This window comes from Amia ocellicauda, chromosome 1, assembly GCF_036373705.1.
Source record: "Amia ocellicauda isolate fAmiCal2 chromosome 1, fAmiCal2.hap1, whole genome shotgun sequence".
Classification (NCBI taxonomy): domain Eukaryota; kingdom Metazoa; phylum Chordata; class Actinopteri; order Amiiformes; family Amiidae; genus Amia; species Amia ocellicauda.
In genome coordinates this window covers 21,222,062-21,242,396 of record NC_089850.1, presented here as the reverse complement: position 1 = coordinate 21,242,396, position 20,335 = coordinate 21,222,062, and the positions used below count along the sequence as shown (strand labels likewise).

The 20,335-nt window shown below is 36.3% G+C and overlaps 1 protein-coding gene across 1 annotated transcript in view; it reads right to left on the bottom strand.

Annotated features, from left to right (window-relative positions):
* Positions 1–3,999: 3,999 nt before the first annotated feature.
* The window catches only part of LOC136744763 (heparan sulfate glucosamine 3-O-sulfotransferase 5), a 50,444-nt gene continuing 34,108 nt past the window's right edge, over positions 4,000–20,335 (bottom strand). The window contains exons 2-3 of the mRNA XM_066698787.1: positions 10,653–10,794; positions 4,000–6,269 (exon numbers count right to left, since the gene is read on the bottom strand). Of these exons, the coding sequence (XP_066554884.1) occupies positions 5,339–6,269; positions 10,653–10,759 (1,038 nt within the window). The 5' untranslated portion in view covers positions 10,760–10,794 and the 3' untranslated portion in view covers positions 4,000–5,338. The remainder of the gene's footprint in view (positions 6,270–10,652; positions 10,795–20,335) is intronic.

Here is a 20,335-nt window from a genome sequence, read left to right as displayed (position 1 = left end):
CCGGTGGGGTCTTCTGCTGTTGTAGCCCATCCGCCTCAAGGTTGTACGTGTTGTGGTTTCACAAATGCTTTGCTGCATACCTCGGTTGTAACGAGTGGTTATTTCAGTCAAAGTTGCTCTATCAGCTTGAATCAGTCGGCCCATTCTCCTCTGACCTCTAGCATCAACAAGGCATTTTCGCCCACAGGACTGCCGCATACTGGATGTTTTTCCCTTTTCACACCATTCTTTGTAAACCCTAGAAATGGTTGTGCGTGAAAATCCCAGTAACTGAGCAGATTGTGAAATACTCAGACCGGCCCGTCTGACACCAACAACCATGCCATGCTCAAAATGGCTTAAATCACCTTTCTTTCCCATTCAGACATTCAGTTTGGAGTTCAGGAGATTGTCTTGACCAGGACCACACCCCTAAATGCATTGAAGCAACTGCCATGTGATTGGTTGGTTAGATAATTGCATTAATGAGAAATTGAACAGGTGTTCCTAATAATCCTTTAGATGAGTGTAAATGTGTGTTGCATTAAACTGTTTTGTTTGACAATTTTAGAAATAAAACCTGTCAACGCCGAGAAATATCTTCTCATTCCCGTTTAACTGTTTTACTGTTTAACACACGTTAATAGACATTAGATTATTGGTGACCCTGCCCATCCTTAATCATTGAATAATAATCAGTTAAGGGAAATGAGACTTTGTAAATGAGACTGATATATATATAACGAGAAGTTACCTGACATAAATACTAACCTGCGTAGTTATTTGATGTCCGACTAACAATACTAATGAAAGACTCACCTTCGTCTTACTAACCGGTATTGTAGTCAATGTGTTTATAACCTTTTTTGTTTAACGATTTGTGTTATCATATGCGATCCCATGGTCTTTGATTTGGTCACGGAAGTGATTTGTCTTTGATTTGTTGATCTAGAGTTGAATTTTAATTAGTTTTTCCCTTTTGTATAATTAGTGTAGTGCTACATTTAGTCTTTGTTTTTAATACATTTGACAATTTATATCTTTGGAATTGGTGTCTGCGTCCAATTATTACAGAAATTGAGTTCTACAAGATTCCAGGATTCGTGATAAGGTGATACTATAAATTCACTTCTTTAATTGAAATGTATAAGTGTACGTTACGCTACAACGCACACAAGCGAACGAGACTAAAAGCAGTATCACTGGCAGGTGAAAGAAGAAATGGCAGGCAGTTGCAATCAGGAGTTGCAATCACAGATGCTGGGGGCGGATCTTCCTCCTGCCAGCAGGGCCCCTATTGGGCAGCTTTGGTACATGTTTTCACTGATTGGCAGGTCAGAAGGCTCTTCCCATTCGGTAATGGCTGTCTTTCGATTTGAAAGGGAACACATTTCATAATGGACATTAAAAGGATAATCTTCTAAAAAGTACTGAAATACCTTAAAGCTGGACATATTTGCATACATGGACCTGCATGAAATTACAAGTGTGGTGCATAGTTTGCCACATCAGTGGTAAAGTGCATATATTAACAGCATAGCTTAGTCACAAATGGGCTGTGTTGTGGATACAGAAATGTAATTGCCTGCCAAAAGAGATTAGTGTTTTTCAAAGGAAAAAACTGTTCCCAGGGGATGATGTGTAAATCTTGATATGCTTTTACTTAACATATTGTAATGACCGCCGGGGGTGGGGGTGATTACTACATGTTTTCTTCACAAAATGAATTATAAAGATACATGTAAAGATCATTGGTAGGTGTATTTGTTATTATTATTATTATTATTATTAATATTAATATTATTATAATTATTATTATTTGTTATTGTCAGCTTTACATTTCTGCTGGTGAAAACTAATTATTTTCAACTTCAGGAGAAAAATACAAAATAATTGAAAAGCTACTTTACCAGTTTTATTTCAACCCAACAAATTCATTTTATATGTTTTTTTTAATTGCACTGTATTTCAGAGCACAGATAGTCAAGTGCCATTGTTTTGTTCCCTAATGTACCAGTATGTATAAACTTAATCTAAATTACTACTGAGAATTGTCCTCGTGTTGTACTAGCCAAGACACTAGTTCATACTTCAGTTTCCATGACAACTGTCTTAGCAACTAACATGTTTTTTATATAATATTTATTGACGGGCAAGTTGACCTGAAAAATACATCGACCTAACCCAGAACATAAGGATTTTTTAAAATGTATTACATTTTTGTATTTTTATTTCAAATACTAATTATATTTGCAGTTTAACGAAACTGTTTGGTTGCTGTTTTTCTAACTTCTAAATGTTGTCATATTGATCAAGAAATTGTGTATGATATAAATGATTATTTATAAAACAAAATATGCAAGAGTTTTAATAACACTAGAAATAACAATAATTAAAAAATGTAATTTCAAAGAGCAAAGGCAAACTCCTTGTGGTTGAAGGCATTCTGCTACATAACAATACAATGTCATGCTAAAAAGAAAAGGCTTATTTGGATTTAATAGGATTATTATAGGGCACAGAAGCAAGCACAACACTAGTGGATTAAATGGTTTATTTAACTGTTGGAAAACATGCTTTCACAAAGAAGAGAAACTATAAGGTTATGTTATGTATGCAGACTCTCACAGAATGCCATTTTAACAATAACTTCTTTATTGTATTTGTCCCATGTCTGCCATCTTCACTGATTTCAGCAGTGAGTTCCTTAATTATGCAGTATGACAGTCTTAATATATCAGCTCAACAGCAACTACTGTTAAGAGAAACAAGTAAACAGTGACGTATATTGTTGCAAACCTGACAGACATTTATAATAATATCATCATAACTATAATTATTATTATTCCATAATCAATTGTAAACACAGTTGTTGGATATTCATGGGGTTGTGCTTTAATGATTAGTGGGATAAAGGGCTGGCACTGTCATGGTTGTCGCAGTGATGGGTGTGCTCTGTACAGGGCAAGCTCTGTAATCTGCTACCAGAAGCAGCTAACCTGCCCACAAAGGAAATATGTGTGTTTGAATTTGTAGACAAACTGGAAATAGAGACCCACATAAGCTACGTCGAAAGATAGCATCTCAGTTGTAATCTAACATGTTCGAACTCAATTGTCTATACCAAATTTAGCTCATGCTAATATTGCATTAGATGAACATAAATGAATACATATATGAAAAAAACATATAACTTGTATTACTTGCAATATACTTTAATGAAAAGAAAACTTACATATAGTACATACAAGTAACATATTACTTATACATGTTTATAAAAGAAATAGACCATAAGTGATTTTCTTTAATATATGTATTCATTTCTGCTTATAGTGCTATAATAGCAAGTACTAAACATGCATAGAAAACATTTAATTGGAATAAGTTCAATGACCAATAAGTAAAGAAAAAAATCTTTCATGTGGAACAATAAAGTAGCAATACTAATATTAATAATAATAAATATATGTTCAAATATGTTCAAGCAGCAATTTCTGGTGGAGAAGCACATATAGCACTATGGAAATGTAATGCAATATTTGGAATTACAAAAATGTCAGGTCATTATCAGGGTTTGCAGATATTGCCATGGCTCCTATGGAAAACTGATGCCATGTATGTTTTGTCCAAAAATGCCGAAGGTTATTCTTGAACTTGGACCTCTCCACGACAAATTAGTACATTTACTAATAACTTAACTTCAAATTAAACATTAATTATTCTAATTGCAAATGTTAAATTACATTTCTGTAATATTTTTGGCCATAAGTTAAAAAAAGGCTTATATTATAGTTTGTTTTCTGTCCATGCTTAAAAAAAGAACATACTATCCTACAATCCCCTGGGACCACCTACTACAGGTTAAGAACAGTGGCCTACTTTCAGAAAAAGTTCAGAAACGGGGTCTGGATTGAATGGGGCCAGTTTGGCCTGCCTGCTCCATTTTTTTAAAGAAAAATGTAAAACCTACAGAGCCCTGGAGGGGACAAGAAATTATATATATATATATATATATATATATATAAATAAATTGAGTGGGAACGATTAATATATCATGGGGACGTTTTAATTATATCGTGTGCACGATTGGTCAAACTACATAATTTGTGACAGGATTACATTCAGAAGGAAGCAATGTATGGATCGAATTCAATGTCAAAATTAGCCAAAATATGTACCTGCAAAACTGAATTTTCTACACTTAAGGTTTTTAGTTTATGCTTACAATTCCATTCCAAAAAACAATGCGTAGATCAGGCATCATGGATGATCATTGGCAATATCAATCTCCAGTCTCATCAGACATGGCTGATGACACGGCAGCAGAAAGATAGTCTAAATTGCTTAACGTGGCTTAATGTGCTTTAAACATAACCATTACATTTCAAAGTTTGTACGTAAACAGTTGGACACGTCCTAATACTATGAATAAAGGATGGATATGTTTTTACTAACATAAACAATATGATTACGATGTTAAGCTGTAATTCATGCTTGGCTACAATAGGGCTTAGAAAAGACAAGACACTTATGCTTTTAATATCACTTTAAACATCCACTCTTTTTTGTAACAGCTTGGACAATGCCACTCTTGTAATTTATAGTTTGGATGTAAAAGGCTATGATTTAATTATTCACATTAAGTGCATTATATGCAGGGTAATCGTAATCATATTGTTTATGTAAATCATGTGCAGCACACGATATAATTAAATCGTTCCCACAATATGATACATTGTTCCAATAATATAATTAAATCATTCCCACTATATAATACATTGTTCCCACGTTATATGAATATTTTTATTATTATTTTATTATTATTTTTTATGTTATTTGTTAGGTCATATTCATTCAGATCATTCTAAGGGGTTCACAAACCTTCTCTCACCACTGTACTTGTAGAAATATTTTATTGTGTATGTTTTCTTGTTTGGAACATTTATAATATATAATAATGTGTCATGATTATAAAATGTAAAACCAATGTCTAACTATGACTCCCAGTTTATATTATTTAACTTTAGTGCATTGAAGCAACACTACACTGGAATTGACTAAAAACAAACCATGAGGTGTAAAATGTCAGACTTAGCAATCTCTTACACTAAACATCTTATGTTGTCTGAATGAGCACTTATAGTAAAGAAATAAACTGAAAATTGCAAACTAAACTAAAATAAAATATTGCAATATACTGTAATTCATTATAAAGAAATAAATATTGATCCCATTTTATATTTGGTCACATTGTAATAATCTGAAGTCTTTATTCTAATCAAAGTGCATTTTAAATAATTTGAAACAAAACATTTTGAAAATGCCTGAATGTTCAACAATCTATCATAAACATTTAGCTTCATGGCCAGTTAAATATTCTTCCTGTGATCTGATAAAACTTTTGATTAAAAGGGTGAAAAAACTTGCGCAGTTTTGTGGACACAGAGGGATCTATATCTGGGTGTATTCGCCCTTTGCTACCTGCCAGGCACTTGTTAAAGACAATGTTATATCGCAGGCAGTAGAACCCTCTGGTAGCATTGAAGTATAAGTTATATTGGCTAATCCTTGGAGGGAGATTTAGAAATTGCTCTACAAGCTGCAGCTCTGGCAAAGGATCGGTTATAAGTTTGTCTCCATCTACAATGTGAAACTGTTCAATAGGAAAGTATTTCAGCCACCTCTCCAAATGTTTGGTGTAAATACTGGTTCGCACAGCTTTGTACTTTGTGTTAACCTCATAGGTGTTAGTATCCATGGCAAGCTTCTCAAACTTATAATAAGTCTTATTCTTTCTTTCCTTTCCTTCCAGAACTTGAGTGTAGTCTGAAATGGCTCTTGTTGTGGGTTCCCTCACAATAATTAATAGTTTGATAGATGAGTTCATTTTAAAAATTCGCTCTGGGACTTCCTCAGTGATAAAGTAGGCCGGACTCTTCTCAATGGTGATTTGGTGAAGGAAGGAAAAGGGCATCTTTCCTCTGTACCAGTCGATACCCCTGGCATAATTTTGGTCATTGTCAAAAAAATGGATTTCCTGTGAGGCTTTGACCACAGCAGGATGTAGGTTCAGCATCTCTAGAAGTGCTCTTGTTCCTCCTTTTCGCACTCCAATGATGATGGCCCGAGGAAGTTGCTGCAACAGGTTGTGAACTCTAAACTTTTCTTTTGTGGAGTTCCCTTTGCGGAGCTCGTGCAGAACACCCCGCTTGTACTGCAGAGTTCGCAGGGGGATTTGCTCATGGAGTTGAGGAGTCAATCTGCTTTCTATAGGGCAAATAGGCTGCAGCCTGTGAAGTGAAAATGAATGTCAAATGCTTTAACACAGAATGGACTGAATACTATAATTAAATCACAAGTGATGCTTCTTCTGAGGCACTTCTACTTCAGAGAGAAAATAAAGTAAGCACAAACATATACCTGTAGTAAATCTGAATACGTTTAAAATACATTCCACTTTCCAGTAGCTTCACAGTGATGATATCAAAAGTAGTACTGCATCTAACAAAGCTAATGTTGCTGGTAATTTCAAAAATACCCATTTTAAAGGTAAATACAATTTTAATTGTCTAACAGTAGTAAAAATAAATAGATAAAAATAAAAACAGTACATTTTACATTATCATGTTACAGCTTCACAATTATTTGTCCATCATCCTATTACGTAGGATCATATTGCTTTAAAAATAGTAAATATTCATAAAAGGTTACACACACACACTTATATATATATAATGACACACTGTGGGGTGACTTTGTAGCAGGATCGTGGGATTGACAGCGTGACGGCCGGTGGAGATGCCTTTAGGCGAGACAAAAAAGAAAGCCTATCCCAGTTCGGGCACTTACTATACTGTGATTAATTTCCCTAACTAGCACTTGGGACGTGAGTGGATGGGATTTTGAGTTAGAGCCATAGTTGTTGTCCAATCCAAGTTTGTTTGTTCAGTGTTGGGTCCTCATACAAAAATGGGTCAGGTTGCCAGTAAATCACTACAAATGCTCATTCAGAACTCTCTCTTGCCCTCCTGCACCTCACTCCAGGTATCGTGCCCTGAACAGGGTAATCGTGGGTGCTTAAATAGGGAGTGTGCTCTACCTCGAGGGGGGAGGCGGAGACCAGGAATGGCTTTGAGTGACTCCTCCTCACATTCCTCCCCTTCCTGACTACACCCAACACTGTGTCACTATATATATATATATATATATATATATATATATATATATATACATACACACACACAGTGTCTTGCAAAAGTATTCAGACCCTTCCTATGGTGAAGTTGTAACAAGGTGGTACAAGCCTGTTGGGTTTGTTCACTTTTCAGTTTTTGCAAGTTTTGTATTCTAGGGTTTTATTTTGAAGTTTGTGTGCTGAGCACTGTGTGGGTTGTGGGTTAATTGTTAGTTTTGCACTTTAATTGAGCACGTTATTATTGATTTGTAGTTAGTCACTGGCAGGTGTGTACGGGTGTGATTGTTCTAAGGGGACACACATAGTAATATACCCTGTTGCTTATATTCAGTACATTAATTTGACAAAGCACAAAAATAAAATGTTTAAATAAATGTATATATTAGTATTAAAACGTGTTCACCCACTTTCATTTTGTGTCTTATTAGATTAAAGTATTTACCATTTTCCTTTGTCCCACAGTGCACTGCACAAAATTAGTGTTGAAAAATGAGGGCAAAGACGATTGAGTAATTCAGGGCGGGGGGTCTGGGGGTCCCCAGAACTGGAGACCTGAAATGCGCGGTTCTGAGTCATTTCGAAGTAAAAAAACCAGCTCAAAATCTCCATGAAATCAGGCAGATTTGGAATCAAACATATCTTTGCTTCACAACCACATATCACCAGCAAAAAATCCCATATCATCCAACATTATATATGCAAACTAAACGCGGTTTCTGGTTCGAGCACTGAGTGCAACAAACCTCCGTAGCATTACTTAAAAAAAATTAATAAAAATTATGATAAAAAGTTAATTAAACTTATTCTCGCGGTCCAGTCAAAAGTGTCTGGTGGATTTGGCCCACGGGCCGCCCACACTACGCCGTGAAGGACTGAAATCCTGCAGCGCCCGCAAGGTCCCCCTGCTCAAGAAAGCACATGTACAGGCCCGTCTGAAGTTTGCCAATGAACATCTGAATGATTCAGAGGAGAACTGGGTGAAAGTGTTGTGGTCAGATGAGACCAAAATCGAGCTCTTTGGCATCAACTCAACTCGCCGTGTTTGGAGGAGGAGGAATGACCCCAAGAACACCATCCCCACCATCAAACATGGAGGTGGAAACATTGCTTTGGGGGTGTTTTTCTGTACTCCACTGCACCGCATCAAAGGGACGATGGACCGGGCCATGTACCGTCAAATCTTGGGTGAGAATCTCCTTCCCTCAGCCAGGGAATTGAAAATGGGTTGTGGATGGGTATTCCAGCATGACAATGACCCAAAACACACAGCCAAGGCAAAAAAGGAGTGGCTCAAGAAGAAGCACATCAAGGTCCTGGAGTGGCCTAGCCAGTCTCCAGACCTTAATCCCATAGAAAATCTGTGGAGGGAGCTGAAGGTTCGAGTTACCAAACGTCAGCCTCGAAACCTTAATGACTTGGAGAGGATCTGCAAAGAGGAGTGGGACAAAATCCCTCCTGAGATGTGTGCAAACCTGGTGGCCAACTACAAGAAACGTCTGACCTCTGTGATTGCCAACAAGGGATTTGCCATCAAGTACTAAGTCGAAGGGGTCAAATACTTATTTCCCTCATTAACATGCAAATCAATATATAACTTTTTTGAAATGCGTTTTTCTGGATTTTTTTGTTGTTATTCTGTCTCTCACTGTTAAAATACACCTACCATTAAAATTATAGACTGATCATTTCTTTGTCAGTGGGCAAACGTACAAAATCAGCAGGGGATCAAATACTTTTTTCCCTCACTGTAGTTCAGCAAGTCCAGAGATGCATGACTCAAATTAAGTTGCCGTGGGATAAATGAGTGGGACTGTGATGTGTGGTGAAAAAAACAGGGCTGATTGCTTAGATCCAAAAAATCCTGTGCAAACAGATGTTTTCACTGATGAAGACCACAACTGAAAGGCATCTACACTCTATACTTGTCACGGTCTCCCCTGTTTCTACCTTAGTTCACCACCAGAGGTCTCCCTCTCCCGAATACTAGTTTAGTGCTTCTCCTTTCCTTTATCCAGTCAAACCAGTCTTTCCACATTCTTCCCTACCAGGTACACCTGTTCTATCCTCCTCTCCTGTCATTGGTCAATCCTTCATTCACCTTGTTCAATCCCTATCTCCTTCACAGTACTTAAACCCCTCTGTTTCCTAGATTCATCGCAAAGTCTTTCATTCTCTCCTGGATCATTTCTAAGCCTTGTTTCTTGATTGCCTTCCTGTGTATTTTTGACCTCTTGCTTCCTTCTCTCGTTTACCCCTTTCGGAGCTCCCTACTAGCCTGTTCGCTTGATCGTTTGACCTGGACTGTCCCTGTTTATGCTCTCTCGTTTTGCCCTTATTGGATTATCTGCTTCAACTCTAAAAGCCTGCACTTGGATCCTTTCCTTTGGTCCTAGAGGACGTCACAATACTGGACTTTACTCCGGACATTGACAAACTAGTCTTGCAAAAGAGGTGTCAGGTCTCCTAAAGAAATTAACCCCTCAGAGCAGCAAGTGTGCTGTGTGTTTTTAATAATTGTAAGTGTTAAAGATTAAGTATAATTATAACAAATTAATTTTATTTAGAGTGTAGTGAATCTTGTTGAAACAAAACAGTGAATCATAATCAATAGGGACAAGCAAATATTTATGTGGCCCTCAAATGAAACATGAAGTTATCGTATGGCCCGTTGTAAAATTATGATTGACACCTGGTCTACATTTGCCTATACTTTTCTCCATCCTTTTTCCCTTCAATCCTAACAAGGTTTCCAGTCCCTGCTGAAAAGAAGCATTACCATAGCTTGATGCTGCCACCTCCAGGGTTGACTGCACTTTACAACAGTACATTAAAATCTAAAAAAACACAAATCCCTTAATGTATAAAAAAATACATTGTATTTATACGTTCTGTTTAAATAAAAAATAATAATTTTGCAGTATGTGGTAAAATTGAAATTAATGAAACATACTAGATCTATTATGATACTGATACAAAATTAAGTTAATGCAAAGGATAAATATTCTCTCCAATAGATGAAGTACTCTCTGTATTTATCATTGTGATTTTCTATACTGCTGGAGAAAATGATGTAATGGTCATATCTTGCTGCAATCCTAACAAGGTTTCCAGTCTTTGCTGAGGAGAAGCATTACCACAGCTTGATTCAACCACCTCCAGGCTTAACTGTAGTGATGGTGTTGACTGGGCTGTGAGATGTGCTGTGTTGGGTCTGCATCAAACATAACACTTTTTTGACCAATGAGTTCTAATTTGTGGAATAGATTGTGTATATAATAAATATTAAATCCTACTTCAAAGGGTACTTTCTCCCAGGTATGTACTTTCTAAATCATTTGGCGAGCCCCCTGACTGGTAGCTCGCAATCGACCTGTTGGGGACCCCTGCTTTGATGCAACAAAATGTAAAAATTGTGAGAATACTTTTGCAAGGCACTGTATATATGTATGTTTTTGTATGTGTATTTGTGTATACAGACCTATCCAAGCTCCCAACTCTGGCAACTAAATACAGGAGACTTCCAACAGCAAGGCTGCCCAGCAAAAGGAGCTTCTGTCTCAGCAACACCTGCTGTTTGAATAGCATGGCCCTCCATCAATCTTCAGTGCTGCGTCTTCAGCCTGTAGAGATCATAGGACATAAATCACCAAGTAGGAGAGGACAGGCAGATAAAAACATTGATTGAGTTCTTAAAGTGATTAAGCCACACTTAATCAAGATGTAAGCTACAGAAGTTTTAAAAGCACTGAAGAATTATTAGCAAAAACAATGTTTTTTTGTAAGCTCCTATACGTAGGGTCAAATTAAATAAATGTTTGTGCTGCGGTGAGGCATTAATGGCATTACTGCAATGAATCTCGTCCCTGCTAAACTTTTCTGGTATGAAATCTATAATAATTTGTGGTACCAAACGAGCTTTTCACAGATCAGTGAGGGAGAGATGCAAGAGCTCAACCCATCAGCCCATGTTTTACATTGCATCATCCACCAAGAATCATTGTATGGCAAGGTAGCTGAATTAGATAACGTAATGAGCACAGTTGTTAAGTGTGTGCATTTCATTCGCAGCCAAACTTTGCATTACTATCAGTTTCGAGCTCTGTTAGCTGTACGATCACAATACGATGACATACAGAACTTCTTACAAGTACGTTGCTTGAGTTGTGGCACAATTTTGAAGTAGTTCTTTAATTTGTGCCATGTAATACAATTTCATTAGGCAAAGGACTTGACAAACCTCATTGGCTGATGGACCTTGCTTTTCATGTCGATCTAACGGAGCAAATAAAACATTTGAATAGGAAATTTCAAGGACCCATAAGGTTGTCATAAGAATGCAAGAGGAAATAAAGACAAGTTGAATTTGTGGGATAGGCGAACTGTTGGAGGAAATTTCACTGACTTTCCCTTGCTGAGAGGTTCTAAAAATGCAAAAGTATGTATTTCGGAAAGAAAGCTACATACGCTACAGTGCAAAACTGTCAGACTATGTGGAAGCCACTTTAGACTTCCAGTTAAATATTCCAGTTATTTGCCAATCCATTCACTGCACAACAGCCCCACATAGAGATTGTGGATTTGCAGAGCACGGAAAATCTCAGGGATAAGTACTCTACAATGCCATTCCAAGACTTTCACCAACACATCTCAGCTGACAACTTCCCAAAGCTACCAAAGCTTTTTGCCAATATACAGAGCCTTTTTGCAAGCACTTATATTTGTGAATAACTCTTTTCAAAAATGAACATAAACAAATCGAAATGCAGATCAAGGGTCACAGATGAGCATCTGTCTGCAATACTGCATGTTGCCACTGCTCTGGATATCTCACCTGATATGTCAAAACTATTGAGGGGGAAAAACTGCCAGGTGTCAGGACAAGTTTTAAGAGGTAAAAGTTAGTTATCTCTTGTTATATGAACCATACACTCAACATACACTCCAGGAATTCTATGACTTTGGATGCAGGAGTGACAGTTCTTTTGCCCACACCAACAAACCATTCTTCTACTTTTGACAGACCAGTAATAGAGGAGAGAGTAAGAAGAATGGTCTGAGACATGGCAATGGTAAATCATACAATGTTGTAGGGAAATGGTATGAATATTTTGAAAAATCAGAGCCAAAAGTATCAAAACGGTTCACTTGCTGTTTTACTTGCTGTTTTTACAACAGTAAATTAAAATCTAAAAACACACAAATCCCTTAATGTATAAAAAATACATTTTATTTATATGTTCTGTTTAAATAAAATAAAAAATATTTTGCAGTATGTGGTAAAACTGAAATTGATAGTGTTATATAAGTGAAACCCCCCTATCTTAGATTCTTTTAGACATTACTAACTCAGAGCTCCAGATCAGACTATTTGGATCTCAAAAAAGGGCATTTTTAATGTTTCACAGCAATCAGTGCAGTCTCTGTAGTTTTCACTAGGTCCATAGACTTAATTCATTAATTAGTGATTGCATTTGTAAGTAGTATTTCACAAAATAAATGGTTAATTCCTCATATCTTTCCACAGAACTGAACCAGCAACACTGTTAAACAATTTAACAAGTAAACAAATAATAATACAAATTATGATTATAAAGAAACACATTTATGTACATAATAAAAATAAAATTGTCTTTCAAACATAAACATTTCAGACTGAAAAAGAAGGCCAGTCTTTTTTCTAAGTGAACAATATAAAAGCCTGAAGTTTGAAGTACTAAAAATGTAATATTTTGAACCCCAACACATTTCCACATTCTAACCTGTTCTCCACCTTAGACATGCAGATACGTATATATTTTTTTTTTGTAATGTGAGCTATTTTTATCTTCACACTTCCTCTAGATTTTGTTTCCGGTGACACACCTCAACTTGTGCTGGCGCAACCTCCCAGCCACTATCCAATCAAAGTTTCTCTGGACAACATTATCCTACCTCTGTTTTTTATGATTGGTTGATACGAATGCAACAAAATATTTTCCAATTACGTTCCAGTTAAAAGTTGGGCAGTATCATGATGATATCGTGATGTGGGAACTTCCTTGCAAAATACTGTTAGCTAGCTAGTTAGCTTACCCATTTCAGCTATTATGCCATTAACTACTTTCTACTTTGAGTGGGAGAAGGATTTTTTGTTTACACACATTGTTTTCATGACTCTTTGTTTACCTGCAAGGTGATATTAAAATTATGTTTCAGTTAACTGAGCAGTATAATATGGTTATTATAACTGGAGGGATTTTGGGCTGTAACACTTAAAAAATATATATGAGTCACTCTGTACGTTTTTCATAAGGTAGCTCCCATCAAAGAAAAGGTTGGCGACACCTGTTCAATTTGATAGTATGATTGTAACTTCAGATAATTCTTCCTGAGTGGCCATCTCCAAAGCGTTTCATTATAGCTGAATAAACTATTTTGCTATTATTCTAATTGAACTAGGGCCTGATTGTGCCTTGCCTGGCTATCTACTGAGGGAGTAAATTTCTCGCATTTAGAATGATCTGTGTCAACTGACAAGTTTCAGAAAATGTGACTTTTTTTGTCTCAATTAGTGTCGACACTACACTTTCAAATTCAGTACAGCTGTATAACAGTTCACTTCTAAGTTTGTATTTGCACAGCATACGGTAACATTTCACTGCCATGTTCAGTTCCTTCAGAAAATATTTGTTTAAATGATGCAAAAGTTCTGGATCAATAAGGTCAAATTACATAAGGTAATTTGCTTTTTCAAAGTGTTCTATGGCTACAAAATTATAATGTCATATGCTTCCTTTGCTACAGGAAAGCACTTCATCAACACCCACACACCCTTGGACAGGGTGCCCTTTTTTTGGCTTGAGTCCCTGCCCCACAAAATGTCTGTGCACAGTACTGCAGCCTGCTACTGCATCTGATCTCCATTTCTGTAAGACATTGCATAGAATATTAACATGAATCATCATAGAATAAAAGAAAATGTCAAAAAGAAAAGAAAATCCTGCATTGCCAGTCCAATTGATTGGTGAACTGATCCATCAGCAGTCCTTTAAAAAAAAAAAAATCTTAAATCAATCCTTCAATCAGTCTTTTGATTTTCATAAACATTGTGTACTGTTCTGTGCTAGTACTATTGCAAACTCATCATGTTTTTGTTCTGGAGACTATGAGAAAAATCCAGAAAAATTTGAAAGATTTGCGAAAAACATAATTGAACATACTAGCTGCATGATATTAAGCTGAAGGGCATAGCAATGTACAAATTGTATGGATTGTGTTTTTAGTTTTGCTTGCACATCATTTAAAGCATCACTCATTACAGCTGCACCATCATTTGTGTGTGCAATAAATTTATAAGGCTCTAGTTCTTGTTTCAGAAGTGTAGCTAGTCCTCCTGAAGTTTGGTCCTGAACTTCAAAAAATCCAATAAATCTATCCACTACAGCTGCCCAGATTACATATCTGAGCACGATCTTTAGTTGACTGAAACATGACACAACTGTAGTTTTTGTACTGTTACGAATCTTGCATCTGCAACTTCAGCTGCTTTTTAACTTTTGTACAAGGCAAGTATGCAATCAAACAGTCCATTTTGTATGGTCATTGATGTATTTTTTGATACAGTTTTCTGTCTAATACAGAAAACTGATCCCCCAAGTTGAGAAACACTCCTCGATTTAAAGAGGAATTAGTCTTATAGTGACCTCTCAGTGCTAACTCACAACTTCCACAAAACTTAATGCAGTCTATTATCCTTCAAAGAATGTCTCTCTTATATTGCACAAGCTCATTGTGTCTCTGATATCCTTCATCCATATGAGTGGCAATATCAGAATTTCCCATAATTTTCAGTTGCACTTGTTTTTCTTAAATCTTTTCTGATGTGTTTTAAATCATCAATTTTGTTTGTGGTCCATGCTGTCTTGCCACCAAACAGCATACATGGGGAATGGCATAAATTAACTAGCCTTGCAAAGTAATTCCAGGTTAGTAGAGAAAAAGATGGCATTGCAGCCTACCTCCACACACAGCCTACACTGCAGTTGATTAATTACAATAAGACAATACATCAGCTAATATCACAAACCTTCACCACTGGCAAATTGACTGGAAATGTTACAAAATTAAACTTTTGGTGGCATTGGCAACCATTTAGTCTCAGTCTGGAGCCCTGTGGCGGGATTGGTGGCAGTGGTGACTGCATTGACGACATTGGCATGAATTTAGTTTTTGTTCCTGAATTGAGCACAATAGTGATCGTGTTGTCTCTTCCTAGTGCAGTGGATTTAGTCTCCTAGACTCAGGACTCAGGATGATTATCAACTCTGGATATCTTATTCAATACATGCAAGGGATGAGCCACCTATCACTCGTGAAGTGATTTGGGACGGATATTCGAATATTCGGCTCTCTATGTAGCGGTAATGAAGATTGAGGGGAGGGTGGGATTTGTCATTTCTTGTCTGTTATTGCCTAAACAAGAACGTACATCTGTTAATGATGGCTTCCTCACTGAAAAGGCATAGAATACTTTGATAAAGTCAACAAAAACACCTAAGTGTAAGTTTAATTGCAGTTCAATTAAACTACCACAAATCTACAGCTGTTAGCCCATATAAAAGCCAAACACCCTTCTTTGATGCTAGCAATGACATAAAAGGAAAGAAGAAAGAGTTATCATTTCTAATAACTACACTAGTGATTTAATTGGCATTCTATAGTAAGCCTTCCCATCTCATCAATATTATTATTATCATTACTCATGAATAATAATTATTAACCTCTAAATTGCCAGCTGCATTGGAAGGTCATTTGCATGTAATATGTTGCAAGAAAGGAGTCATAGAAAAGTTAAGAAAAACATGTTCCTTACAAGAATGCAGGCAATTAATAGTTACTGAAGAGTCACAGCACACAAAGGACAGAGGCAAGATAGGATTTCTATATTTTCCCACCACACACTATTATGATATTTTGCCAAACATTTTGCCAAAAGGACGTTAATGTTAGGCCATTTGTGTTGCAGCTCACATTGCTAAACTATTATGAAAGTCAACTCTGCCATATTCTTTGGGAGATGCACATATTGTATAAGCAAGTGTTACTTTGAAATTGTAATTAACAGAAAAGGTTGTGAGAATATCGTGAACAATAACACTTACTTGCAAAATAATAGTCTGACATGAGATGCATGAGAGTATTATTCTACAGAGTTAAGTACACTATTAGTGACAATTAATGAGTGAAGGGGTTCTTTTAGCAGGATAATTCCCCATGCCACAAGGCTTGGATTGTCCAGGTGTTCAGAGGTCATCATCACCTGAATACTAAACCCTGTCTCTCACATTCCCAAGCAGCATGTGCACTTGCACCATCAACACTCTGCTCCCATTGGACCAACACTACACATGCCTGTCCCCTGCTTCCCTCTGCTCTGCATTTAAACCCCCTGTTACTACAATTCAATGCTCAGTCTTGTTTGTTTTCCAGCAGCATTTTTAAGTGTTATGGTGGTCTAGGATATAGACACCCTTGTGTTGCTGATCTTTACTAGTTCTTATATACTATGATCTCTGGATTGTCCTCTGACTTCTTGTATGCCTGATTGACTGACCCTTTGCCTGAATACCCAATGACATCTCTTGCCTTGTCTCCATTGCTTTGTTTGCTGGCCCTTTGACCTGGATTGTTAACTACATGCTTCGTCCCACACTTGAGTTCTTCACGTCCCTGGCTGTTTGCCTAACAGTCATTACACCAGGGATGGGTCTGGGACCATGATCATGAATTCAGCTTAATACAGGGGCCTCCCCATAACTAACAAGCATCTGTGAGATGAGATTGAGCTTTTTGGAGTAGAGGTCCATCTCCAGTCAATTTGGAATAACTATGTGAAGCAATGGAGTTGCAATGTACCAGTATCCCTGTGCTGCAGTTTCGACATCTTCAACAAATTGAGGCTGTTCTGAGGGCAAAAGGGGGAGCAATTCACTAAACGGGTGGTGTACCTAATAAAGTGACTACTCACTGTATTTGAGAGTTCATTTTATGTTAAACTTTTGTATTAATAAAAGGCAGGGGAGGACGCACACCCAAACATTTCGGAGTTGCAAGCTAATGAAACAACATCCCACTCAACATAAGACAAAGAAAGCCATACACTCATGTAGCACTCCAAAATAAAATCAATACATTTTATTAAAGCAACAACCACACAAAAGCAAAACAAAGTTTAATCCAAAAAGCCTTCATCAGGGTGCAGTGAGTCAGAGACCATGCAACAAATATAGTTAATGACAGGTGAATTTAATTAATCACAATATAGTTAAATAAACTTATGATAATATTATAATAAGCTTCATTAATGCATAGAATCAGTTAAAGGGAAATTGTTAAGTAGACATGACTATTGCAGTACATAATAGTTAAATAAAGCCAAAATAAAACATTAAATACATATTTAAACATTCTTAATTGGTTCAGTGTTATTGAACATTTAGATAAACTGGGAATGTCAAATATAATTGAAGGAGTTAGACAGATGTTAATTAGTTGATACAATAATAAATCAACCTCAATGACAAATTGATTGAACAAGAAAATACTTGAATTGTGACATTGCACAATGATTGTGAAAAATAAATTTTATTTATTTTTGTTTTAAATCATGGCCTCTAACCAACCCCCCCTCCCCATCACCTTCATCCTCATCATTGTCATCATCTGGACTTCTTTTTGTTCACTAGTAACATATTTTTGTTCATAAAGGTAAGTATTTCTCATGTTTATTAATGTACATGATACATAGTTACACTAACAAACTAGTGTAAATCTCGTCCATGGAACCTAACCCCATTTTTTCCCATAGGATTTTAGTCTTGCCAACAGCAGTTTTGGCAGCCACTGGGAACCTAACCCCTATGGTGGGCAAAGGATTATTGTATGGTGAAGGTTTCATGCCATGGTGTTCATAGTAATAAATCAGTTACATACACATTCTGAATAAAACATAACTAACAAAACACTTAATTAAATTAATGTGAGGTATATATGCAATTTTGTTATTCAGTGTGCTTTTAGTAACAGAATGACTTATAAATGATTTGAATAGCAATGATGGAAGATTGTTAATGATCACTCAATAGATGGCTTAGAGGTGGCTATATTGGCCTCTTGGGGATGGATGATTGAAATACAGTTTAACAATTCTAGTCATCCCAAACGCAGGGCTCTAGCTATAATCTGTTTAAAACATTAAATGCATGTACGTGTGTGTGTGTTGTTTCCAAATTCAATTCAAAATTTGAATGTTAATCTCTTCTAAGGCTTTAGTGCACACCATCTCACCCTACTATACCAACAAAGGTCATAATGAAATCAGACAGACAATCAGTTATCAGACAGTATCCTTAAGCACAATTTTATTTTGTCAAGGCTGTGTGTAACCTCTCCGTGCACACTTCCACAGCCCTCTTCCTGCTTTTGGTGCCTTTTCCTTACTATAGGGAAGATAGTGACATGTAAAAACAAAGATCCACCTAATGAAATCTACCTAACAAAATTTCATTTTGAATTTGATAATGTATTATTGATTTGTTTGTTTTTGACATACATCATTTGTCTAGACTGGTGATATTTCCCATAACACTGTCACTTCATTTTTAAAACAAGACTATAAAGCAGCCATTTTGCTGACACACCACTAGAAATACGATTGCCAGAATTAATAAGGTACTGGAGGAATTGTGTAAACAGAGAGATTTCTCACTCTGCATCGGGGACGGAGTCACAGGAAAAGTGATGTATTGCTGTTGGTAAAGGCAAAGTACATATGTACCACAGCTGTATTTGCACCTTGTATTTGTTAGGGTAGTGTGATACTGAAACGTTCATTCTCTACATTAGTTTAACAACCTTGTTTACATGAGCCAGTTTAGATAAATTCAGTTCTTTAGATTTTCAAGGGTATAAAAAGCCCTTACAGCTAAAGACTGTTTTTTTGGCATAGCAGATTTATTGCTCATTTGGTTTGTCTGGAATGGGGACTCTGCAATGTGCTTATGACAGTGGTTTGAATCACTGTCTGGCTTCATAAGCTATAAAGCTAAAGTCACAGTCAAGGACAGCTTGCCCATTAGGAAGTATAACTACAGGACAGTGAACTGGGCCAGCTGACTGTTTTTGTGCACTGGAATAGAAACCACACTGTTAAGTTATAAAAAGAAAACTCCAAGCTAATTTCAATGCATTATATCTACTACTAATTTAAATGCCACTTTTATCTTACAATTATCCAGTGTATGACATAAATTAAAGAAGATATTACTTAAGGCTTTTGTACATTTTAAAATGCTAGTTTTCTTTACATTCGAGACAGAGACAGCTACACAGTGATATCACCTTAATAATACTTGCCTAAGCTTATGTTTTAAATGTGTAAAAAACAAACACAAAATCACAGCCTGTGCAATAATGCTAAACTACAAGGACAGCACTTTATTACATGGAAAATCTCTGAGTGTATAGTGTAAGTAAACCCAAACATTTAAACACACACCGTGGGAAACATTTATATGTCTATAAGAAACCTCAGGTCTCAAAAATGTGTCACAGTTAATGTCATTCATACTTTTGGATCACTATGTTATGTTTGTATCCTTTTAAATTTAGACAGATTTGTTATTCAGGCATGTTACAACTAGATTAAACAGTTTAATCTGATGATGCAGCTGCATTTCACCTTGTAATTCCATCTAGTTAATCTCACCACACCATAGCAGATAGCAGCACATTCTGGTGATGAAAAACAGCAAACCTGTTTCTCAGTTTACCTTATATTCTAATACAGCTAATTTATATAAATAGCATAGCAACACCAGCAAACTATAATCCAATTTAAACAACAAGTTACATTAGCTTCCATATTTATTGGCATTGGATTAATTGTACAGAAGAATGAAGAATAAAATGACATGTTTGTACAGTTCTGACAGAGTGGAATACTACATAACTACATAATATCTACATAACAAAAAATACATAAACTCCAAGCTTATAGCACCTACATCAAGCCACTCAAATGAAAAACAAAATAGAGGATCTTTATGAAGCAACAGGACAGCTACAATAAAAAAGGGCAGGGTGCAATTTTAAAACAACTTGAGACATTTATAGGTAAATATA